General features: G+C 47.2%; 1 protein-coding gene across 4 annotated transcripts in view; it reads left to right on the top strand.

Annotated features, from left to right (window-relative positions):
• PLCD1 (phospholipase C delta 1) overlaps positions 1–17108 on the top strand; it is an 85354-nt gene extending 68246 nt beyond the window's left edge. For all 4 annotated transcript variants that reach the window (XM_039526578.1, XM_039526579.1, XM_039526581.1 and 1 more), the window contains 7 exons: positions 1941–2108; positions 3961–4117; positions 4715–4831; positions 7038–7216; positions 8185–8317; positions 14565–14714; positions 15907–17108. In XM_039526578.1, coding sequence (XP_039382512.1) covers positions 1941–2108; positions 3961–4117; positions 4715–4831; positions 7038–7216; positions 8185–8317; positions 14565–14714; positions 15907–15998 — 996 coding nt within the window. In that variant the 3' untranslated portion in view covers positions 15999–17108. The remainder of the gene's footprint in view (positions 1–1940; positions 2109–3960; positions 4118–4714; positions 4832–7037; positions 7217–8184; positions 8318–14564; positions 14715–15906) is intronic.
• The last annotated feature ends 8218 nt before the right edge of the window (positions 17109–25326 follow it).

Below are 25326 nucleotides of genomic sequence, written 5' to 3'. Positions count from 1 at the left end.
ACTTTGCGGTGAGGCCAGCAAAATCTCCTGCAACTTGACTGTGTGATGTGTCAGGCTGGTCTCTGCTGAGACATGGTACAATGTGCTGTCACCCACAAAGAGAGAAAAATGGTCTTTGAAAACTGCTTGATTGCTTTAAAAAGATCCCTGGTTTACTACAGCCCTGTCATTTAAGAACAGCATGACTGTTGCCTCTCCCATCACAGCACTCAGAAATATAGAGGAAGGATTGTTCAGTGGTTAGGGCGTTAGCTGAGGATTTGGGAGACTGGAGTTCAATTCTTTGCTCCACCACAGTCATCCCGTGTGGCCTTGGGCAAGGCACTTAGCCCCTTAGTTCCCCAGCTGTAAAATGGGGCTATGAACACTGCCCTGCCTCAGAGGGGTGTTGAGAGAATAAATACATTAAAGATTGCGGGTGCTTGGCAGGATGTAATAGAATGCGGGAGTGCATGTCATACAAAACCAAAGTGGGCAGAGTGGTTATTCGTGTATTCCATCTTTCCTTGGGAAGATAAGGACAGTGCTATGCACTGAGGGTAGGATTTTCCTAACACTCAGCACGGACTTAGGCACCCAGGCTGGAGTCAGTGGTACATCTCCGACTGTGTTCACTTTTGAAAATCCCAACCCACTTGAGTAAAAAAGTAACAAGCCGCAGAGCGTGCTACTGGAGTTCATACATTGTAAGGCCAGAAGGGACCATTCTGATCAACTAGCCTGCCCTCCAGCGTAACACAAGCCAGAGAGTGTCACACAGTGATCCCGGCATCAGGCCCATAACTTCTGTTTGAGCCATAACAGAACTTCTAAAAAGATGTCCAGTCTTGGTTTTAAGACAGCAAGTGATGGAGATCCCACCACATCCCTAAGTAAATAGTTCCAATGGTTCATTACCCTCACCGTTAAATGTTTACCACTTGTTTCTCTTCTAAATATATCTAGCTTCAGCTTCTGACCCTAAAGCGCCCTTGACTATCAGAAATCTTTCCCCTGTGTTGCTACTTTTAGACCGTGGTCAAGTCACCCGGGACCTTCTCATGGGTTGTGATAAGCCATATAATACAAAAATTGAATGTCTTGGGCCAGCTCCTCAGCTGGTGCAAATTGGCATTGCTGTATTGGAGGATGCTGATCTGCTCCAGGGGCGGGATCTGGCACCTAATCTTTTTGTTTTGCTTGTAAAGAGTCTGTCTCTGAGATGTGCTAAAAACCCAGCGCTCTCTTTGAGTTTGAGCACAGAATATCTTCAAAGCGGGCCCTGAACATTGACCAAGATACTGAGCAGTGCATCGTGATCAGGTGGAATCCTTTGGTCAAATACATGCTGTCACTTATTGGCATATAGCACTTTTCAACCATGGCTCTCAAGAGGTTTACAAAACGGTGTAAGTTTCCCTATCCACATTTTACAGATGAGGAAACAGAGGCAGAAGGAAGTTAAGTGACTTGCATAAGGTCACTCAGCGAGGCAGTAACAAAGCCAGGAATACATCCCATCTGTCCTAACTCCCAGTCTTGTTCTGTGACCATTGGGCGATGTTAGATACTCAAAAAGAGTTGAATAATTTTGTACTCTTTAATAGGACTCGTAGTTATGTCTGGTAATTTAAGGTAGATCACACTGCATGTTTCAGAGAGCATGCTGATTACCTGGGGCATTCAGCCAGGAACTTTTTCTGATCATCGGTTTCTGCAGATGGGCTGGAAGGTGGTTGCCATTCTTTGACATCTCAGGCATTGGCCACTTCAGGGTGTAGGGTACAGCCTTGGTGGGCCGATGGCTTTGTCCATTAACTGGATTCCTTTGGCTAATAACCAGTGACTGGTGAAGCTCAAATGGGCCTTGGTCCTGCCAAGCATCCTTCTCTGATTTATTACAGATCAGGCCAGATTCTGCTCTGATTTACAACCCATTTTTGCCACAACTCCTTTTGCAGCAATTAAAGGGGAAGATCCTTGTGAAGGGAAAAAAGTTGAACAGCCTGGAGGACACCATAGGGATGAACGGGAACAGTGGCATAGAGGCAGAGGATGTCTCCGATGAGGATGAAGCCGCTGAAATGGATGATGAGTCTGTGAAGAAGGAGGTAGAGGAGAAGAGGACGGTAAGTCAAAGCCCTGACCGGATCACTGAATGGGAAGAATTATGTGGAGAGGGAAAGGGCATAAGCTAGGTTCTGGCTGTCCAGCCTGCAGAAGGCCTTGAAATTTTATTAAAGCTAATGTTAAAATGATATAACACACAGGTTGAGAAAAGAGTGTCCGTACAGCTGGGTATAGCGCTTAGATTATCCACAATACAAAGCTTGTTTTAAAAAGTCATAAGATCCATATAGTGTGTAATCAGCAATAACCCAAATTAAGGTGAATAAATTACATTAGCCCTTTATCCCATTGCACCCATCCTGGGGCTGTGAAAACTAGACCCTTCTAATGGGGCTTTGAACGTAGTGTAGGTCCAACAAACCCACTTTCTAATGTGGGACCAGGTCCTCAACTGGTATGAATTAGTGTCGCTCCAGTGGAGCTCTGCTGATTTACACCAAGGGGCAAGGTTTGATCTGTTCAGGCAAGGCAGGGCCAAACTTTACGAATCTTGGTCCTTCCCTAGACTCAAACATAGATTTGAAAGCGCTGCTCTTAGACACGTGCATAACTCACTGCAGCATCCAGGTGCAGATTTTGGCCCTTTATCTTAGACCACTGATCTTTCCCAGCCTCCAGGTGTGTGTGAATGTCCCTATGCACTATGGGCCAGATTCACTATGGGTGTATAACAGTGAAGTCAATGATGATGAACACCCGCTGTGGATCTGGTCCATCATGTGTTTTCCCTAGTTTCCAAAGGTTTATATTTCATGTCTAATCTGGAATCAAGCAGGTGTTTCCTTGGACGTTGGTTATTTTTCTTTCCTGCTTCTTTCCCTCACAGGAGCTGCCTGCTCCTGTTAAATCCCGGAAGTAATTAAGCTGGTTGTGGCAGCAACAGGGGCCAAAGCATCACATGACCAAATCAGAACCCGTCTATCCCAGAACAAAGAGCTCCAAGTTGTGTGGAGCCAGAAATCCTGCCCTCTCTGTTCCTTCTTCCCAGCCAGGCTAGATCTTCCGGTTTGCACGGCTGGCCCTGAGACAATCAATTGCTGAGACTCAATTGAAAAGTCTGAGTGCTGGAGTCGAGGGCTCACATGCACAACCCAGACCTTTCCCAGACCTCCCACCGCTAGTAGCCTGCGAGCCAGAAGCACAGGCGCCGACTCCATTGGTGCTCCAGGGCAGGAGCACCCATGGGGAAAAATTGGAGCAACTCCCCACCCCCTCGCCTTAGCTCACCTCCGCCTGCTCCCCTGGGCGCACCGCATCCCGCTTCTCCCCCTAGCTCCCGGTGCTTGCCGCCGCGAAACAGCTGTTTCACGGCGGCAAGTGCTGGGCGGGAGGGGGGAGGAGGGGGAACGCAGCGCGCTCGGGGAAGAGGTGGGGCCGGGGTGGGGATTTGGGGAAGGAGTCCAATAGGGGCAGGGAGGGGGCGGAGTTGGGGCGAGGACTTTGGGAAAGGGGTCGGAATGGAGGCGGGGCAGGGGCGGGGACGGGGTCAGGGGCACGAGCATCCTCCGGCGCCAGGAATAGTTGGCGCCTATGGCCAGAAGCGTGAGCTGGGTAGCAGCATGCAAACACCAGTCCTACAGCCATCCTGAATTTTTTCTTAACTGGAATGAAGTTTGCCTAGACCAAATGTGCAACCAGGAATCAGCCTGTTCATGTGGCCAGCGTTGAAAGCAACCTGTTCTGGGAGAGGAGGGGAAGCCGGGTACAGTCCAGTTGCATTAAAGGTTCTGGGTGTTAAAAACTGGGGGATCCCTCTGGGAAGGAGACAGGAAGGAGGCCCTGGTGTCCTTCACCGCAGTTGGGAGGGCGTGTGTGGAAGAAAGGCCAAACCTGTTGCTCTCTTGTCTCCAGAGCGTCAAATTAAAGTTGGCCAAGGAGTTATCGGACATCGTCATCTACTGCAAGAGTGTCAACTTCCAAGGCTTCGACAACACCACCTCCCCCCGCGCCTTCTACGAGATGTCGTCCTTCACCGAGAGCAAAGCCCAGAAACTGGCGCAGGAGTCAGGTACGTGCCTCCAGCCTTGTCAATGGGCTTTGCTCATCCCCTCCTTGTCAGTCCCCTTGTTCGTGAGCCCACCCATTCTGTGCTTGCTTCCTTCTCTAGTCTTTCCACGTGACGATTCGTTTTTAAAGGCAAGATGGCCAGAAAAAGAGAGTCCTCTCCTACATGATTGATAGCGCCTTAGCAGCTAAAAACAACTTAGCATTGTCTCTCTACATATAAATGGCAATTTCCCTCCCTACCCCACCATTAAGTATTTGTGCTGCTGTCTCCTGGATCTCTTTTGTAATCCATAACTGGTACATGAAGGGTATTTTAGCCAGAGCAGCATTTTATGCTCCTTAAGCATGGTAGTAAAAATTTTAAATAGATATTGTAATGTGGTGGTGGTGGTGGTGTGTGTGTGTGTGTGTGTGTGTGTGTGTGAGAGAGAGAGAGATGTAGGTACACCACTGCAGTCGGCTGGACAGAATTATTTCAGCTATGTCTCCCAGCTGGGTTAAAAGTTAAAATGCAGGTGAAGACAAGTAAAGGAGCTGCCTAACATTAAAAAGGAATAGCAATAGCACAAATCACTCAAAAGGGTTTTTGTTTCTCTAGGAACCAGTTTTATTCATCACAACACCAGGCATTTGAGCCGGGTCTATCCTGCTGGCTGGAGGACAGATTCTTCCAACTATAACCCAGTTGACTTGTGGAACGTTGGCTGTCAGATCAGTAAGTGCAATTGAAAGCTACCAGGTTGCAAATTGGACCCAGATCAACAGGGACCTAAATGTTGTTAGTATCTGACTGACCTGTGTGTGGCCTCAGTCCCTGAAGAGAGGCTAAGAACTGATTGGGCATGGAGACTGATCAACCCTGTAACCCAGCACACTGATGGAGAAGATTATTTATAGACCTGGTCTGTGGTAACTCACCACTATTGGCAATAGAGCACATCACACATGTTAATGAATGTTTTGCTCACAACACGCTATGCTATGCAGGTTCTTATACTGTGCTTATCGCTGTGGTCTCTCATTCTAGCACATTCTAGTAAACACATTCTAGCAATGCATTAAACAACATGATTAACATCTGTCATGAGTTTTATTTTCTGTGAGATAGTGAACTCTTGGTATTCGTGTTTAACAAATGGAGAACATAGAGACAGAAGATACATGCCCCAGGTCAGACAGAAAACCTGTGGCTAGCCAGGAATGAATTTAGAGCTCCTGAGTCCCAGTGCAGTGCTGTAACTATGAAGCTCCATACTTCCTCATTTTCTGCAGCTGCTTCCTGTATTCAAAGCGTAATGTAATTGTGTGTGTTCCATGCACAACCACTAGAACAGTATTTCTCAACAACCGGTTCCTGGCCTGGCATTGGTTCCTGAGATCTCCCTGACACAGTTTAGGAAGGCAGCAAGCCGGTCCCTGGTATCAAAAAGGTTGAGAAATACTGCACTAGAGGACACCAGTGTGTATCAAGAGCCATAGTAGTGGAGGAATATAGTGTGGCAGAGTAAGAGGCAACAGCAGCTGAATAAGCAAGTCGGTTATTTACCCTGCTGCCTGTGCCTTAGCTGATGAGTTCCTGGGTACAAAAGTAACAGATCTAACACAAAGTAGCAATCTTTTAAAATTCCTGGAACACTGAAACTTTGAGGAGATACGAATGTTTCAAAAACAAATTGTGAAAACAAGGGCTCCATGAAGCTACTCATGAAATGAAGTATTTTTGCCCATTCCATACCCCCATAAGGGAAAAAATGGTCCAATGGTTAGAGAATGCACTTGAAGGTCTGGCATTGTGGGTTCTATTCCCAACTGCTGCTGTGACCTTGGAGAATTCACTGAGACCAACGTTGTTATACACGGGTGCTGAAAATTAGGCACCTACGTCCATATTTGGGCACCCATGTAAGTGGGCAGATTATGTTGCATTTTTTTGTGTTTTATTTATCGGTGAAAAAATAGAGGTGTGAATGAGGGGATCATTTTTGTCTTTAATTTTTGTAGGGCACTTAGGACTTGGTGGTCATGGTGGAAAACCAGCTGAACACGAGCTCCCACTACAGTGCGGTGGCAAGGAGCGTTAACACGCTCCTCAGCTGTATAAGCACAGGAATATCGAGTAGAAGCAGAGATGTGGTATTACCTCTGTATGCGGCACTTGTGAGACCACTACTGGATACAGTGTCCAGTTCTGGTGTACACACTTCAAAAAAGGTGTTGATAACCTGGAGAGGGGCTTGGAAAAGAGCTACCACAATGATTCGAGGTCTGGAAAACATGCCGTATAGTGAGAGAGTAAAGAAGTTCAGTCTATTTAGTCTAGCCAAGAGAAGGCTGAGAGGTGATTTGATCAGTCTATAAGGCTCAGGTCCCCAGAGATATGTGGGTTTCTAAATACCTTTGAAGATCTGGGTCTAAGTAACTACATGGAGATTTCTGAAAATAGAGAGCTTCTTAATCTAGCAGACAAAGGCCTAAAAATCTCTGATGGCTGGAAACTGAAGCTGGATAAATTCAGACTGGAAGAAAAGTGCAGTTTTCAGTGAGTTAATTAGCCATTGAAACAACTTACCTATGGACGTGGTGGGTTCTTCAGCACTGGAAATCTTTTAACCACTATTGAAGGTCTTTCTCAAAGATACTCTCCATTTTAACCTGACGGTGTAGTCTCAGTTTAGGAATCACTGGGTGAAACTCTGTGTTATGGAGGAGGTCAGACTAGATGGTCAGGATGGTCCCTTTAAAGTCTGTGAAATCCTCAGGTGAAAAGTGCTCTAGGAAGCAAAGTTTATCACTATTGTGCTGCAGATCACAAAGGCAAATCTTTATATGCATGAAGGTAGCTGTATTCTGTAAAAATCACTATAAAACCAGGTGTGTTGGCTTACAGGAAGGTGAATTTTATTTTATTTTTTTTGTTCCAGTTGCCTTGAATTTCCAGACGCCAGGCCCAGAAATGGATATTTACCAGGGTCGATTCCAGGACAATGGGTTTTCTGGGTATGTCCTAAAGCCACGCTTCCTTCGGGACAAGCAATCCAAATTCAATCCCAAATCCATCACAGAAGGAGCCTGGTGGATGCGGAAGAAACTCCAGATTAAAGTAAGAATTGGAATAGGAAAATTGTAACAGCAATGCCAACTTTGTGTGCTTCTACAGATCTAAATTCTGCCACCTCTACCCGCACTGAGCAATACCTTCACGGGCCCGATTCACCAAGATTGAAACGCCTGCTTAAGTCCAGCTCTAGTCATTGAAGTAATCAATCATGTGCATGAGTCCCATTGACTTCAGTCTGAATCGGGGCCTCTGCGAGAATTCCTGTCAAAGTCAAAGGGACTGCTCACAAAGTAAGGCGCCAGTTCAGCAAAGGCTCACGCACATGCTTAACTTGATGCACAGAGTAGTCAATGGGATTATTCAGTGTTCATAAAGTGAAGGAGACGTGTTAAATCTTGGTAGGATCGGGGCCTATGGTACTATAAGGTCTGTGGGGCAGGGGCTGTCTTGGTCTGTGTTTGAACAGTGCCAAGCACCGTGGGGTCCTGATCTGTGACTGCAGCTGCTAAGATGATCACAATTCAAATAATAAATGATGATAATAATGCGTTGGGGTGGCAGAGCCCAGCTCACGGAAAGCACTCTCTTTTCATGACGTCGCCTTCTTGGTTTAGTATAAAATGTGTGAAAAGGATAAAACAAGGGTAGTCAAGGCTCATAGGTCAGTATTTATTGTTATGGCTACAAGCATTTATTTGGTAAACATCCTTCAGTTTTGGTTCAGGGGATAAATCGCTCATCAGCAGGGGTCCATTAGGAATACCTTCTCCCTGCCCCTTGCCATGGCTGGTGGAGCGTTGCACAGTTGACCAAGAACACTGTGGCCTTTTCACACCTTTCCCCAGAGCATCAGGTGCTGGAGTCAGGATGCAAGTTTTGCGAGAACGTGGGTCTGACTTGCTATACTTGCTGTATTCCCAAGGGATATTGCCTTGAGAAAAGAGACGACAGTTTTGCAAATCAAGGCTCATCCTGAACGTGTGCTACTGTCCCCTCTGCTTCCTCTGCAGATCATCTCCGGCCAGCAGCTGCCCAAGGTGAACAAAAGCAAAAACTCCATTGTGGATCCAAGGGTGACAGTCGAGATTCATGGGGTCCAGCGGGACAATGGCAAGAAACAAACCAAAGTCATTGAAAACAACGGTAAGAGGGATTTCTGCATCACAGCTTGGCTTCCCACTCCATCAGCGCATCCCACGGACACGCTGGCATGGTTTCACTCTGTGCACAAGTAATGTAATGTAATTCACACCCCAACATGCTTTTGTGCGATGACATCCTCCAAAGTGCAGCTAAACGTGGCCTCCCCTCACCTACCCTGATGTGCCCACCGGCAGGTAGAACAGCTCATGGTACAGAGCAGCAGGCTCAGATCTGGACCCGCTGCCATGCCTCTGCTCCTGGGTACGGACAGGGAGCCAGATCCTGAGCTCATTAACAGTGGTGCAAAAACAGGATAACTGCATGGATTTGTTTCCGTTGGGCTCAGGCCTCAGTAGCCGTTCAGAAGGAAAGAAATTTCCTCTGGAGGGATCGGCCTGTCCTTGGCCAAGGAAGCTGCTATGGGGCCTGCTCTCAAGCCTGGAGAGGATTCACGAGAGGCCACAGTCGTATGCCTCTGCAGTGGCTGTGCCACCCTTTCCCTTGCCCCTGGACTTGTCTGCTGGGGTCTGTCCACAGAGGGGCCCCTCTGTACATGGGTCTGGTGGGAATGGTGTCACCCACTCAATGGGCCGTACGGATCGAACCATCCTCCTCATAGCATGGTGCTTACACTCTTTGATGGGACAGGGTGGGGAAACTTCGGATCTGTCCTGTGGATAAATACAGGACTTAATTCACCAGGGAAGCCAAACTGGCACCTTTCACCAGTGCTAAATTCACATATATCATGGACGTCTAGGACAGGGAGTCTCAAACTGGGGGTCAGGACGCCTGAGGGGGTTGCAAGGTTATTACATGGGGGGGTCATGAGCTGTCAGCCTCCACCCCAAACCCCACTTTGCCTCCAGCATTTGTAATGGTGTTAAATATATAAAATGTGTTTTTCATTTATAAGGGGGTGGGGGTCGCACTCAGAGGCTTGGTATGTGAAAGGGGTCACCAATACAAAAGTTTGAGAACCACTGCTCTAGGAGGAAGGATGAAAGGTCTTGTGGTTACAGACTGTGACCCCGGAGAGTCAGGTTCAATTCCTGCTCTGCCACAGACTTCCTCTGTGACCTTGGGCAAGTCACTTATTCTCTCCTACATGCAGTTCCCCATCAGCAAAATGGAGATGCTAATACTTCCCTCCTCACAGGCTGTTGTGAGGATGGATCATTAGTAACAGTGAGGCTATCTGCTACTGCACTGACGAGGGCCATATAAATACCTCGAGCAAGAAATAACTTTACATTCCTCTCCTGCAAGACTGATCCAGGCAGTAAATAGCTGTCAAATCAACATGCACATTCCTCACAGAGACAGGGAAAGATGCCGCTCACAACGCACACACACAGATTACACTATTGTGTGGCATCAAAGCCAAGTGCATGTAAACACCATCCACATTTTCTCTACGGCGAGCAGTATTTCCCTTTTCCTCCTTTCCTTCCTTCCTGGTTTAGATTTCGGTTAGTAAAACGTGGCCCCGCTCCAGAGGTTCTTGTCTGTTTCCTTTCAGTCACATGCCTGTGGGTTTAGAACCACGTCAGTAACTTCCTCACCAACTTCTGCCCTGTGCATGTACCATCACAAGGCCCGGAGCTACAGGGCTGCTGGGCACCTACCGCTCCTGCTGACTTTAGGGGAGTTTACTGACAGGAAAGTTTACAGAAACAGGGACTTTTCGGTGAATGTTGCGACATGGGAAATTCCAAATTTGTTGGTGTCACTATTTGAGCTGGAAACTTGATACAAGTTACATCAAGGGCTCTGTCCTGCATGGCCCTGAGGCCCAGATCCTCAAAAGTATTTGGGCCCCTAACTCCCATCAGCACTTAAATACCTCTGTGGATCTGAGCCTGAGTGCCCTGAGCTTCCATTGAAATCAGTGGGATATTCTCACCCCACAGGAGTGTTATCACCTTGCAGGAACAAGCCCCAAATCAGGGAACAGATTCAATGGGCGCTGGGAATGCTTGGGATTTCTGACTGTTACCAGGTACGGTAACAATGTTGAGCTGTTGCTTTGCACATGCACATGCAAATCCCCTAGTGACCAAAGCGCAGTCTTGGGGCTAATGCTGTCAAATCCGCCCAGGACCAGTCAGTGACTATCTTGCCTTCCCACAAAATCTAAATGGACCAAATGCCGGAGATTAGACCTTAACTGTTAGCGCTGCCTTGTCTTGTGACATCAAGGAAGCTGCTCTCCATAAACAAGCTATGAAGATATTGACCTTTAACCCTGTCATTGTGATGCCCAGCCAAAACACTGTAGGGAATGGTTCTTAGATCAAAGGGTTGTAGATCCATGCTGAGCTTTCTGGAGCACATCCCTCACTGTTCCTTCTGCACCTGGGAAGGAGATGGATGACGTGTCTCTGTGGACGGTTGTGTGAAAGCAGTGCTTCCTGATGAGTTCATATAGGAGTCATCAGCTTAGTAGTGAAGGCTCTTAATTCCCATTAGGAGTGAATAAGAGGTGGGAGTTGTGTCTCTGAAAATCTCCTCGTAGCACATGTCAATTATCTATTTACATATATTTTACATTCACGTCAGCTCACAGTTTTGCTGCAAGGCTTGCGACCTTGTAGTGTTTTTTCACAGTCCCTCCCAGCTCCTGGAGTTATGTGGTTACACAAGACTTTCAACTTTCATTAGTAAGGAGTAAGTGGCTGAGCCCTGTCGTTGCAGGGCAGAGCTTGGAAAGATGATCCGAGTGTGCCCTAAAGACTCAAACCAGAAAGCAAAGAAGAAGCCCCCGCAACTTTATTACTTTTAAAACCTCTCAGGGGTTTTAAGCCAAACATCAGGATTTTTTTGGATCCTGACTCATGCTTTTTGAATGGTTGGGCGTGGCAATACTGATCCTAGTTCAGGCAAGAAGGGGTTCAGAAGTGCGTTTGTTCAACTTAAATGTCCCATTTAATGCCTTTGTCTGATGAGAGCATCAGACTGAAAATGGACTACCTGCAAATGTTCCCCTTGTGAATAGTATTCCCAGCAAACCACTGTGTCTCTGAGGCCCAATTCTGCAATGCTCTCAGTTCCTGTGCCCTTCAGTGGATGCTGAGGGCACGCAGTGCCCTGCAGGGGTGAGCCCACCATTTGCTTCGCTAGCGCAGGCCTCGCCCAGAACCACTGTCCTCTGAACAATTTGTATAGAGCTCCGCTGAGTTTTGAACAGGATGTTCTATCCATCTCCTTGTTTGTTTCTTGGGAGTGGCTTGTTTAAACCACATAAACAAACCGGCTGAGTTGAGACGTTCTGAAGTGTGGTTGCCTCTGATCTGATTAGCCCGTTTGTTTCTTTGTCAGCTGCTCAGCTTTGATTTTGTGGTTCTGATCATCTGGTCGCAAGATCCCCATCAGCAGTCGAAATGAGGCTGAACCAAAGCCCAAACCTGAATGTCCCCAGCTCCAATCAGTGCCCAAATCTAGTGTTTGGGTTCTGGCCTCTGCAGCGTTGACGGGGTGAATGAACGTCCAAAAGATCAGAGCTTTGCTTCAGATACTCCTCCGAAACGCAATACTGCAGTACTTAGCACTTCTCGGCCAGAGATCTCACAGGGCTTTACTCAGGCAACAGTATCCTCTTGTTACAGATGTGGAAACTGAAGCCCAGAGCGGCTAAGGGCTGGATTGTGCCTTTTGGCAGGGTCCTGAGCCTTGCTAGGAGGCAGCCACACCACTGAGGCATAATTCCCTCTCTGCTTCCAAACCAGCAGCAAACTCTGACACCCCTGCACCAGCACAGCTGTATGGTCAGCGCTTTGTGAGTGGAGCCAAAGCTCACTCCATTCGCCATCTACTTGCTCCTGGTCTGCGTAGCTGACCTGAGTAGCACGTGCAGAGGCGTTCGTACTGCCCCTTATCCCACAGCACAGATGTGTCGGCCAAGTCACAAGGTAGCCTCAGTGATTTACGTAACGTCAGTCAGTATCATCTGGGCAGGAAGCGTCTGGCTGTCAGCCTGGGTCCCTGTGCATTCCCTCATCTCCAGCTGACCCAGACCTTTACACCTGATCAGATTGGGCTGGAGAGCTTGTGGGATCTCTCACCAGATCCCCAGACATTGCTGCTTTTGCTCAGGCTGCACTATGGCCAGAGCAGCCTCTGTTCTTCAAACAAAGGCTGATGTGTGATTTGAGTTTGATGCTGGGAATTTCAGCATCCAAAAGAGGGGGTGGCTCTTGTGTTCCTCACAACCAGATTGTCCAGTCCCGTGAGGATGGAGAGAAACCCCAGAGGTACCACCTTTGGCTCCAGATCCACTGTTCAGATCTGGGGTTTGTTCCAGCTCTCTGGGCCAGTTTTGACCTCCAGAGCCAGATCTCAGGTCAGCTAGTGACCAGCCCACCCTCAGGGTGTAGGTGGGGACCAGGGCTGCGTTTATGATAGGGCTCCTCTCTGCGAAAAGCTGATGGATTTTTTGCCCAGGTCTGTTTTATCACTGGAGAGTGGAGATGACTGTGATCCCTTCCAGCTGCGCTATTTCTTTTACTAACTGGTAAATGAAACTTCAGTAGCTCTTTTAGTTAAAGTGGATCTAACAAAGAAAAGCTGCAGCAGATCTCAGTCAGTTTCATTGCTGACTAAGTGCTATTGTTTGTATGCAGAAAATAAATCCCAAATCAAAAACTATAAACCAGTTGGGCAGAGACCTAATCCTATCTCGGGCAGAACTGCTTACTCAGTCCGTTGGAGCTTTGCCTGAATCAAGACAGCAGGGCTGGGCCTGTTGAATTCTCCCTGGCACTCAGGGCTATTCTCCTGAACGTTGCACTTGATCCTGTTCATCTTAGACCAGAGGTGGGAAAACTACGGGCCACGGGCCACATCCAGCCCGCGGAACCATCCTGCTCAGCCCCTGAGCTCCTGCCCCGGTGGTCAGGGGGCGGGGGTATGGATAGGGGTTCGGGCGGGCGGGGGCGGAACCGGGGGGTTGAATGGGGGCAGGAGTTCCGGGAGGGCAGTCAGGAAGATGGGAGGGCTGGATGGGGCAGCAGAGGGCAGTCAGGGGCAGGGGTTCCGGGGGGCATTCAGGGGACAGGGAGATGGGGTGGTGGGATGGGACAGGGGTCCCCAGGGGGCCGTCAGGAAGGAGGGGGGGTTGGATGGGGTGGTGGGGGGCAGTCAGGGGCAGGGGTTCTGGGGGCAGTCAGGAATTAGAGGAGGGGTTGTATGGGGTAGCAGGGGTCTGGGAGCGGTCAGGGGACAGGGAGTGGGGTGTGTGTGGATGGGGCAGGGATCCCAGAGGGGCCATCAGGGAACGGGGGGGTTGGGGCAGGAGTCCGGGGGGCACAGATGAGGGGGGGGCAGGCCACGACCCCCTCCCCTAACCGGCTATCCATACAATTTACGAAACCCAATGCAGCCCTCAGGTTTGCCCGCCCCATCTTAGACTTATCCCCACATGGGACAACTGCTTTGCTGAATTCAGCAGCAGTTTGCATCTGAACCACCCACTACATCACTGGAGAAGTATCCTGCTTCTTTTAAAAAGACGCCCTATGAACCACAATTTGGGTTTGGTCAGGCAGCCGTGCCGTGTACTCACAAACAGGTAGGTGGGTAATTTTGGATGAAAGAGGGATTTTCTCTTTCCCCTTAAGATTTACCTATTGAATTCCTGGGGTCAATTCGGAGAATACTTGTGCAGCACTGGACCTGCAGATCTTTGCTCACCTTGGTAATCTAGTTGACATCAACACTTAACAGGAGTCATGTTGGTTATTCCCAAATGGGAATTTACAGCCTCAGAGTCAGTTCACCATGGAAAGACTTCTGCAGAGTACCAAGAGGATAAGGCCAATCCCCCACAACGAGACGAGAGCCACTGGGTTCTTGTTGCAGCAGAGGGGACTCCATGAGCCAACGTATGGTCAGAAATGCCACAGTAGAGTGAAAACACTTGTTTCAGTCCAATTGTTTTGTGGTTCACATTGTTCCAATCAGTTCATGGATTTCTAGAGCAAAATCTGGACCTCACTGAAGTCAGTGGCAAAACGCCCATTGATTTCGGTGGGACTGAGATTTCATGCATGGGTTTTAAGGCCAGAACAGATCGTTCTGATCAGCTGGTCTGACCTCCTGTGTAATGCAGGCCAGAGAATTCCGCCCTGTGATTCCTCCGTCAAGCCTAATAGCTTGTGGCTGAGCTGGAGCCTATCTGCCAAGCAAGACATCCCATCTTGATTTCAGCTTGGCATGACTGGTTTTATTTTTCTTCGCCCTTGCTCAGGGTTTAACCCAAAGTGGGATGAAGAGTTTGGATTTGACATTGACGTCCCTGAACTCGCTCTGGTCCGTTTTGTGGTGGAAGACTTCGATGTATCAACCAAAAACGACTTCATTGGACAGTACACCATCCCCTTCACCTGTCTAAAGCAAGGTAAGGAGCTTTGTCTGGAGCAGAGCAAACACCACCGGCTCGGCCCTTTAAAAACAAGCAGTGCCCTAGAGAGGCTAACAGCCTGGGTTTTCCCACATGACCAGCTGTTACCCTGGGACCACCCACTGCCTGAGTCTTTGTTTGTTAGGATTAGGGTAGCGTGGCCTCCAGACACTTCCCTTAAAGGCCCAGCATAAGCCATTACATTGACCACTGCGGAACGGTGTCATTGTTTTGGAGACCCGAGTAATACATTGTAAGAAAGATGCTGGGAAAACACACACGGTGGATTCACACGCAGGCATGCAGCAGGAAACAGGATGTGGTTTGAGCATACTCTGAAGTGAAGCAGCTTCACCTCAGCATGCTCTCGGCCTGCCTCGGAAAGGCCAGGTGCTACAGGAAGCAGTGGTGTTAATGCCGAAGGCAGTTCACTTCCGTCGGGGTCGGTGCCGAGCCAGTGCCTCAGGGGCACTCTGATACTAGTGCTGCCGTCTTTGCCGGCACAATACGAACCCAAGGGTCTGAACACGAGTGCTCATGAGTGATCTATTGTAAACGTAGTGGGACCAGACCCAGTTTCTGGTCAAATGTGAACTCTGCCCAGTGTATTCCTAGCAACGTAATAAGCACTGTAATTAGGGGGTGGATAAGTAGGGACCTTTAAAAAATATCTGGATCTATTGTTTATGGAGTAGCACCAATAGAGAAGCAGTGATTAGGGCAGGGTGGCAGTAGTAGGATTCTTGGTTCCTATTCTTGGCTCTCTCACTGCCTGTGAGCCACTGGGCAAGTCACGTAAAGCTAACGTAGTCACTGAACCAGCTAATGCTTGTTGAGGGCTTTGAGCCCCTCCGATGGAAAGAGCTGTAGAAGTGGTGTGAAGTGTAATTGTGGAGCCATAACATCTCACTGGATTGTACCATAACACAGTGCACTGGTGTACCTGTTCTATATGGCCCAAAGTTAAAGGTCAGGGAAGGGGAAGACTCGGGCATAGGAAATGGAAGTGATGTGGGACAGTCACTCTTTAGCATTGCCGTAGAAATGCCCCTAGTCTGCGTATAAAAAATAAGCTGCTCTCTCACATCTTTACATCCAAGCCCATGGTGTTGCGTGTAAAACATTCAGAGTAGCAACCACGTCGTCACTTGAAACTGAGCGTTTGTGTCTGTGTATTTCCTCATTCCAGGCTACCGCCACATTCATCTTTTGACCAAGAATGGGGACCCGTACCCATCAGCCATGCTTTTTGTGCACATCAATATTCTGGACAATAATTAGAAACAGCAGCGGAACCCATCTTTCAAGAATCAATGGACACTGCTACAGACTAAAAATGAACCGAAATCTGCCCTCATCCCTACCCTGCGCAATCCCCAGTGCTGTTGGAAGAGGTATAAGTCAGTGCAGCCTGACTCCCGTGCTGCTAAAAATACCCTTTGTTTCTGTACACACCCTCCATTCATTACGCTGAAACGATTCTGACACTGCTGTTGGGATTTTGTTAATAAGACTATTCAACACGTTTTAATTTTTAATGACTGGTGATTCTTATTTTACTCCTATTTTTATAGAGCAGTTTAGGGATTTTAAATGAATTTTCGATTTAGTGAAGGGGGTTGTGTTTGGTCACTGGAAGGCAGATGTGACACTTGGATCCTCGTCATTGTACAAGTGCACATCCCAACTTTGTATAAGCAGTATACGGTGGACAAATAAACTGTGATCCAAAGGCCAGTGACGTCAGTGGACAAACACCTGTTGGCTTCAGATCAGGCCCATACGCCACTCTTTTAAATCCTAAATTGAGGCACAGTTCTGTCCTCTTTACTACAGTATAAAAAGCTACACTGCAAAGATCACCCTTATTTTGTAATATGATGAAAAATACGTGAACACTACTCCACGGGTGTGCTGTTTGCATCCAGCATGAACAGGGCTGAGTCACATTCTTCAAAGGAAAGAAGAAGTTGTAAGCGGGGGAATTCTTTTTTGAACACAGGATGACCACAGAGGCTTAATTTCACAGAAGACAATGTAAGTGTATTAAATTGAACGTATGGAAGGTGGTTGTTTTTAAATACAATCTGTAAAACATTTTCAGTGTGTACGGAAAACATCTTTTTGAAGAAGGAGATGCTGAGAAAAAGGCGGTCAAAAGAATAATTTAAAATGTTTAGCTGGTTATTATTTGACTGGATCGAACTGAACATCACAGCACAGTAAAAACAGGTAGCAGCTCTCTGAAAATGAAAGCAGAAAGGTGTGTGGGTTGTTTTGTTTTTTCCAAAATACAGCTACAGAGCTAGAGGAATAATGTAGAGAGAAAATAATATATTTTCAAAAATTGTCCACACTTGTGTTACTGATCATACTTCAGACTATTAAAAATGGAAGCATTCTGAAAAAGAGCTGATTTATTTTTCATCCTCTCTCTCCTTTGGTTACTTCTTGTAATGCACAGGGGAAGAATGTAAGTCTTGTCCGTTTCATCGTCCATATTTAGTCAGTTTCACTTTGTTCTAATGCATGACACAAGAAGAGGCCCAAAGCAATTGGGTGAAGGAGAGATGTCAGTGTCTCTGAGTCCTGTTCCACTCACTCCCCCACACTCCCGGGGCCCAAAATAGCCCAGGTGAGTCACCTTTAGCCAACACAACAAAACCCCGCTATTCACTAGGCTTCTGGTGGAAGATGAATTTGGCTGTAGTGTTTGCTAGCAGATACCTGAACCTTTCTTCTGGACACGCTGCTGTTGGCTGGCGTTCTAAACCATTAACTGTTTGATTGTTGTTTGGGGACTTCGGCTTTGTGTCTAAGCATTAAAAATACCCAGCCAAACCTTTACTTTAAATTAGTTACTAGCAGCTAAGGGAGCACAAGTGCTAGCGACAGCAGTACAAGCAGGTAAGATCTATTTCAGCATAGCCTTGTTTTCTACAAACATAGTATAGTGCTACAAGAGCTAACAACTCTTTGATAGCATGTACTCACGCTATAGAGCACTCCCTGTACAGGAATAGCCTGATCGCACACGACGCTTTACCTAGCTGCTTACCAAAACTTCCCAGAGCATAGGCCCAGGCATCATTTTTATAGTCTTGTGGCAATCAAGAGGGCCCACACCTGGGTTTCCCCAGGTGCCTCTTATGAAAGAGGCTGCAAACTGCCTGCTCAGGTCTTTGGAATCCATCTTCGCCCTAAACAAACCCCTCCATAGCATAACCTTCCCTTTTAGCCAGAGGACAAAGATTGTTGTTTTTGGAGCAGATCGAGCAGGACTTCCATGCTGGCATCCTGTAGCACATGGATTTGTTATAAACTGGCAGCCGACTCTTGTGTTTTACCTCTTAGGAAATTCAGACTCCAGGTGTGTGTTGAGTAACTGCTGGTGAGCAGGAGTGTTGGTTCAGAAAAAAATCAGTGGAGAGACAACGCTGCAGCTGAATCCCTGCTGTTGCCTTCCTGCTGAGGCTCTGGCTGCTTGTGAGGGGTTAGTGGGCTGGTCCCATCCTAGAGTGGGGGACCAGGATAAGGGGTGACTCACCAATAGCCAGCCTGGGTCATCCCTGCTTTCTCTTCACTGAACATTGGACTTTCTATTTGGCTGGCCAGAGGCTGCTTGAGACAATCTGCCATCCCCATCTTCACAGGCTTGGGGCAGTCCCCGTTCCTTTCTTTAGGGCTAGTTTCAGGGGGCTCCTGAAACTTTGTGCTGTTGTAATCTGGAGTCATTGGTCAAGGTTGCGATTAGATCCACTGCATTAATGCTCTGGTGGTGAGTCTCAGTTTAATCTCTGGTTGCAGGCGCTGCCTGTGTTCTGCAAGTTCTGTGGATAAATAGGGGCGGAGGCACTAACTCAGCTGAAGGGTAAGGGGCAGCGAGCTGCTCGGCTCGGGGAGATGTTACACCAGTGTCCTACTCACCTGGAGTTGTTAAAGAACCTGTTGATTTTCTTAAGAGTAAGGGTGTTGGGCCAGGGATTAGCATCCTGGTCCCATTCCAGGTTGGTGGGTTCTTCATTCCCTCCCCCAACGCTGTTCAGCAGTGTGGCTGTGCACGGTTCAACAGCTGCTGCAGTTCAGCCTGGTGGTGAATGAAATAATCGCTGGCTAATTTTCAGGGTGTTTTGTGAAGCTCTCTTGATCCTTTGTGATGACAAGCGCTATACGAATGTCAGATCAGCGTCACTGGGCTAGCAGCAGGAAAGTGGAACGTTCTGTCAGCCACTGCTGGGCAGTGTTATAAAGTCTAGATATGTGTCCATTAAGGACCATTTCTCTGCATTTATGAACTACATAGAGCTGAGTAAGCCACTCACTCTACAAAGGAGACAAGATCAATGTTTTTGCAGTGGGCTAAAATATCGCTTTGATTTATTGTTTGTAAAAATCTTCTACCAGCTTTTGAGTGACAGCAATAACCCTTACACTGGGATTTTCCTGTGTTACAAGAGTGAGAGTGAAGGTAACCTGCAGTGAAATAGACCAATCTCCCAAATCCTATTGTATGTCTATTGCTCCTGAATCATAGGGTTGGAAGGGACCTCAGGAGGGCATCTAGTCCAACCCCCTGCTCAAAGCAGGACCAATCCCCAGACAGATTTTTACCCCAGTTCCCTAAATGGCCCCCTCAAGGATTGAACTCACAACCCTGGGTTTAGCAGGCCAATGCACAAACCACTGAGCTATCCTTCCTCCCCCTATGTGCAAAGCTGATGGCCCATGTGCAAAGCTTTTAGGCAAGATTCACTGCGCTCTATTGAGCAGCAACGTGCAATTGATTAATTCTGGAGCTGCAAAGGGCAAGTCACACAAATGTGATGTGTATAGGAGGTGAACACCGTCGGGCAGAGCCGTCTGACCACTTTTCAGGGATGACATACACTGATCACAGTCGGTGTTCAAAATAGATACGATGATGCAATAAAAATTGGATTATACAGCTGGGTGACTTGTGCCTCTGTTTCACCTGCTTCCTTACTCATGCATCAGTAGCTGTCCCCACATCCTTGTTGCCATTTCTTCTTGGGCTAGCTGCCGTGGCTCCTTATTTGCAGCTTGCTTAAACTGGCTCTCTCACTTTGCTTCCCCGATAGATTCTCCTGGGGAGTCTTCTAGGCTCTTCCTCCTACTCTGCTTGGTACATTGTTTAGATCCTGATCAAGTTCCTATTGGCTTTGGTGCTGGGCCCCTAGGACCAGACTTACAAAAGTATTTAGGTGCTGAAAGTCAATGGGAGTTGGCAGGGGCGGCTCTATGTTTTTTGCCGCCCCAAGCACGGCAGTCAGGGAGCCTTCGGCGGCGTTTCTGCGGGAGGTCCGCTGGTCACGCAGATTCGGTGGCGGTTCTGCGGGTGATCTGCCAGTCCCGCGCCGCCAAATTGCCGCCGAAACCACAAGACCGACAGACCTCCCGCAGAAACGCCACCAAAGGCTTCCTGACTGCCGCCCTCACCGCGACCGGTAGGCCCCTCCTGCGGCTTGCCGCCCCAGGCACGCGCTTGCTGCGTTGGTGCCGCTCCTGGGAGTTGGGTACCAAACTCAGGTATTTTCATAAGACCTGCTAGGCACCTATTTGTATTTCTAGGTGCCTAAATATCTTTGTAAATCTGGCTCTTAAAGCTCAGCTCTGGGTGATACTGATTTGGATGTCAAACCATGAACCTGGATGTGGTTTGAGACACGTCTAACTGTGAAGGGGTGATATACACCATGGCTATCAGCGATGATGGGACCTTCACAGCAAGATACCTCGAAACCCTCTGATCTAAAGGAGAGGGTGTTAGGGGTGAGTAAATAGCAAGCTATTAGCATTGCTGGAGTCAGGCACTAGCAGGAGACATGATCAGCCAGGGTATTATACAGCCTCACTTTCATCATCCTGATAATGCTGCGTAAGCGTGATGGCAAGGGGCAGTTGCGAGCCACTGGAATGAACCAGTGTTGGGAGTCAAAGTATGGCTCTTATACCCAACTCTCACTCTGACCCTCTGTGTCTCCATTAACCTTGCTAGAAGATGGAGAATGATGATCACCCTTTATGCTGAGAGTGTGAATGTGGGAAACGAACAGGATGAGCTCCCTCACTCAGCCCCACCCATGTGCCTGACCTCTGACCTCCAGGTGCAATTTAGTAGTTCCACCACCACATTGCATTCAATGCTGGGCCTGCCTGCAGAAACTGCCAATCTTGATACCAACCGTGGTGTAGACACGTCCGCAGGAATGGGATTGACAACCCCCACCACAACGGCAACACCTTTTGCTCACTCCTGACAAGAGCTGGATTTGAACCAGTGCCTGAGAGCTATTCGGGACAGGCTTTTGTTGGAAAAAATCAAGAAGTTCTTGGTTTTCAGGTGCTGAAAAACTTTGTTTTTATAGAATCACAGAAATGTAGAGATGGAGGGTGCCCCTGTGAGGTCATCTAGGCCAACCCCCTGTGCTGAGGCAGGACCAAGAGGACCTAGACCAGCCCTGACAGATGTGTGGTTGACCTCAGCTCTGCCTCTGAAAACCCCAATTTTTTCATCAAAAATACATTTTCTTTAAATGTCTTCAGTGAAACACCCTTTTTTGGACCAAGAAACACTGACATTTTCAACCAGCTCCAGAGAGGCTCTAGAACGTTCTCTAACAATCACAGGAGCCAGCTAATCCCCTTGTTACTTGTTAATTTGGAATTTTTCTTTAGCCACAAGCTAAAACACAAAAAATAGAGGTCAGAGTTACCAAGTTAGACTGTGTTAGTATAACAAACAACACTGTAGCTCTGTCACCCTCTAGGGGATGTAACATGTAACATTTGAGTTACTTACAGCTCTCATGTTAACTAACTACCTCACTCAAACAGTAGAGGCATATAGTATGAGGGAGATCTCTGGTATGAACCCCACCTGTGACCCAGCCAGGGGAGATTTTACATAGGCAGATGCTAGGTCAATTTGATCCGTTCCTCTAAGGTGGCACACAAATGGTGAGCATCATGCCACAGGTTTGGCAAGGGGTCAAAAGTTTCCTAGTTAGAACACTCATTACCTTCCACTATTTGACTGGAAGACAACATCTGGAGTCCTGGCTAAGGAATTTGGACATACATGACGGAGTTGCTGCCCACTCTAAATGCATCAGGAAAGTTAGATTCCACCATCTAAAAACAAGCATGGTATTTAGCCTCCAGTGAGTCTCAGTTGCTGTGATTCACAGCAGGTATCAAAAAGCAACGAGGAAGAACAGTGGGAGAAAGGGGAAATGGCCTTGTGCTCGGTAGCAACCTGCCATGTGATCAGGAAGGGGCATTGCTGACAAATGACCACAGGGAATCACACCCTAAACACATACATCCTTGGTGAACCAGACCCACCTGAGTCTGGCTTTCCTCTTATAGCCTTACACTTATGGAACTTTTCATGCCAATATAGTGTTGTTGGAGCAGAACATCAGAAGCAGGAAGCCTGCCACGTAATCAGTGGGGCCACTGAATGAGAAAGGTGGTATATGAGCATTCACAGAAAACAGTGCCATTGCAGAGAAGCTAAATGAATTTTTTGCCACAGTCTTCACTGCAGAGGATGTGAGGGAAATTCCTATCCCTGAGCCGTTCTTTTTAAGTGACAAATGTGAGGAACTGCCCTAGATTGAGATGTCAGTAGAGGAGGTTTTGAAACAAATTGATAAATTAGACAGTAGTAAGTCACCAAGATCAGATGGTATTCACCCAAGTATTCTGAAGGAACTCAAATATGAAATTGTAGCATATGGTATGTAACCTGTCGCTTAAATCAGCCTCTGTACCAGATGATTAGAGAATAGCTCATGTAATGCCGATTTCTAAAAAAAGTCTCCAGAGCTAATCCTGGCAATTACAGGCTGGCAAACTTAACTTCAGTACCAGGCAAATTGGCTGAAACTATAGTAAAGAACAGAATGATCAGACACATAGCCAAACACGGTATGTTGGGGAAGAGTAAATGCAGCTTTTGTAAAGGGAAATCATGCCTCGCCAATCTATTAGAATTATTTGAGAGTGTCATCAAACATGTGGACAAGAGTGATCTAGTTGGTACAGTGCCTCTGGACTTTCAGAAAGCCTTTGACAAGGTCCCCCACCAAAGGCTCTTAGGCAAAGTAAGCAGTCATGGGATGAGAGGGAAGGTCTTCTCATGGATCATTAACTGGTAAAAGATAGGAAACAAAGGGTAGGACTAAATGGTCAGTTTTCACAGAACAGAGAGTCCTCCAAATATCTATACTAGGACTAATGCTGTTCATAGATGAGCTGTAAAACAGGTAAGCAGTGAGGTAGCAAAGTTGGCAGATGATACAAAATTACTCAAGATAGTTAAGTCCAAAGCTGATTGGGAAGTTACAAAGGAATCTGGGTGACTGGGCAACAAAATGGCAGATGAAATTCAATATTGATAAATGCAAAATAATGTACACTGGAAAACATAATCCCAACTACCAAGTCAAGAGGTATAAATGAGCTTTTACCACTCAAGAAAGATCTTGGCGTCACTGTGGATAGTTCTCTGAAAACATCTGCCCAATGTGCAGCGGCAGTCAAAAAAAGCTAGCAGAATGTTAGGAACCATTACAAAAGGGATAGACAATAAGACGGAAAATATCATAATACCACTATATAAACCCATCGTACGCCCACACCTTGAATGCTGCGAGTAGCTCTGATCACCCCATCTCCAAAAAGATATAATAGAATTGGAAAAAGCACCAAAAATGATTAGGGGGTAGGGAAAGCTTCCCATACAAGGAGAAATTTAAAAGACTGACTGTTCACCTTAGAAAAGAGATGGCTAAGGGGGGGATTTGATAGAGGCTTATTAAATCATGAATGATGTTGAGCAAATGAATAAGGAAGAATAGTTTACCCCTTCACTTAGCACAAAAACCAGGGGTCACCCAATCAAATTAACAAGCAGCAGGTTTAAAAACAAACATAAGGAAGGACTTCACACAATGCACTGTCAACCTGTGGAATTCATTGCCAGGGGATGTTGTGAAGGCCCAAAGTATAACTGGGCTGAAGAAAGAGTTAAATAAGTTCATGGGGGATAGGTCCATCAATTGTTATTAGCCAAGGTGGTCAGGGATGCAACCCCAAGCTCTGGGAGTCCGTAAATCTCTGACTGTCAGAAGCTGGATGACAGGATGGATCACTCGATAAATTGCCCTGTTCTGTTCATTCCCTCTGAAGCATCTGGCACCAGTCACTGATGGACGCTAGGATACTGGGCTAGATGGACCATTGGTCTGATCCAGTGTGGCCATTCATATGTCAATTGTCCGGTGCCTGAATGTGCAGTATTGTTGTAGCCCTGCTTGCTGTGCTCTATGCGTCAAAGACAGCCCTCCAATTGGCTTTGCTGATCTTTGGATCAGGCTTTTAAAGCAAAACAGGGATGGCAATAATACAGCAAATGAATATCCAGGTATTGAGTATGAAACCAGAATGAAGAATGTTGTCACTTCTTAAACAGAAGACTGTTTAGAACCTATCACCTTGAGGTCACCCATTCCAATCCGGCGTAGCTCCATAGCAACCAAAATTTGTTACCAGCTGTTGGCTAGCTGGTGGCCTATCTGATAGGAGTTGTTGGCCGAAAGGCTTGTCTACACTGTACACCAATGCACACGATGATTTCCAAAGTGCACCATGTTGCACACTAACCGGTCCACGTAGACCCTGCGGGTGTGCACTAAAAGTTCCTTAGGGGCCTTAGTCCAGTTCTAAAATGGACAAGGGTCCAGAGCACCTGGTGCTAGGTTACTACAAATCATAAGAAAAATTGTTAAATACAAAAATAATTAAAATCACTCGTTTTTTGCACAGATGCAGGAGCCAGGGTGTGGCACGCTGTACCTCAGAACACCACCCTGGATCCCCCATATTCACCACTGTCATACACTTAATGTCTTATACAAAGTGCGCCTTGTGAGGTATCATTCGAAGTCTTTAACTGTTGAGCATTAGTACCCTGTTGGATTGTATGTGCTACTGCTGTACGGGAAGTTATGAAGGTTTATGTGTATGTTACTGAACGCCATAGTGAGGTTTGGCACACCCGCGACCAGCCTTTCAGGTACAACAATGGAGGAACTAGATGCTCTGATGGCCCATTAAAGGGAATCCATACTCCCAACGACCATCCCAGAAGGCTCCACAGATAGCACACACAGACAATGGAGAATCCTTGACCAAGGGGGGCGGATCCACACGTCACAAGCATAGGTGTTTCCAGCCAGCTGGAAGAAATCATAGAGGGGGCCTCACTCCCCCCACAACTCAACACCTGGGAACACCTCAGGAAGATAAAGACTTTGAACTGAGGATGGTGGTCCCAGGCTGGAGGAGAGTTCCAGCCTGTGTATTGAAGTTGTGAGACCTGTTTATACCATCTGTCAGGGTGAGGCACTGCTTGAGTCAAATCCTGTTTAGTTCAGAGAACTCAGACTGCAAATTTACTTTTATTTCTTAGGTAACCAACACTGATCTCTATGCTTACTACTTACACTCACTTAAAAACTACCTTTCTGTAGTTAGTAAATGTTTTATATTTTACCCAAAGCAGTGGGTTTTGGTTGAAGTG

This window comes from Mauremys reevesii, linkage group 2 (assembly GCF_016161935.1).
Source record: "Mauremys reevesii isolate NIE-2019 linkage group 2, ASM1616193v1, whole genome shotgun sequence".
Lineage (NCBI taxonomy): Eukaryota > Metazoa > Chordata > Testudines > Geoemydidae > Mauremys > Mauremys reevesii.
Note: the sequence above shows the minus strand (reverse complement) of the source record. Positions and strands in the feature narration are given on the sequence as shown.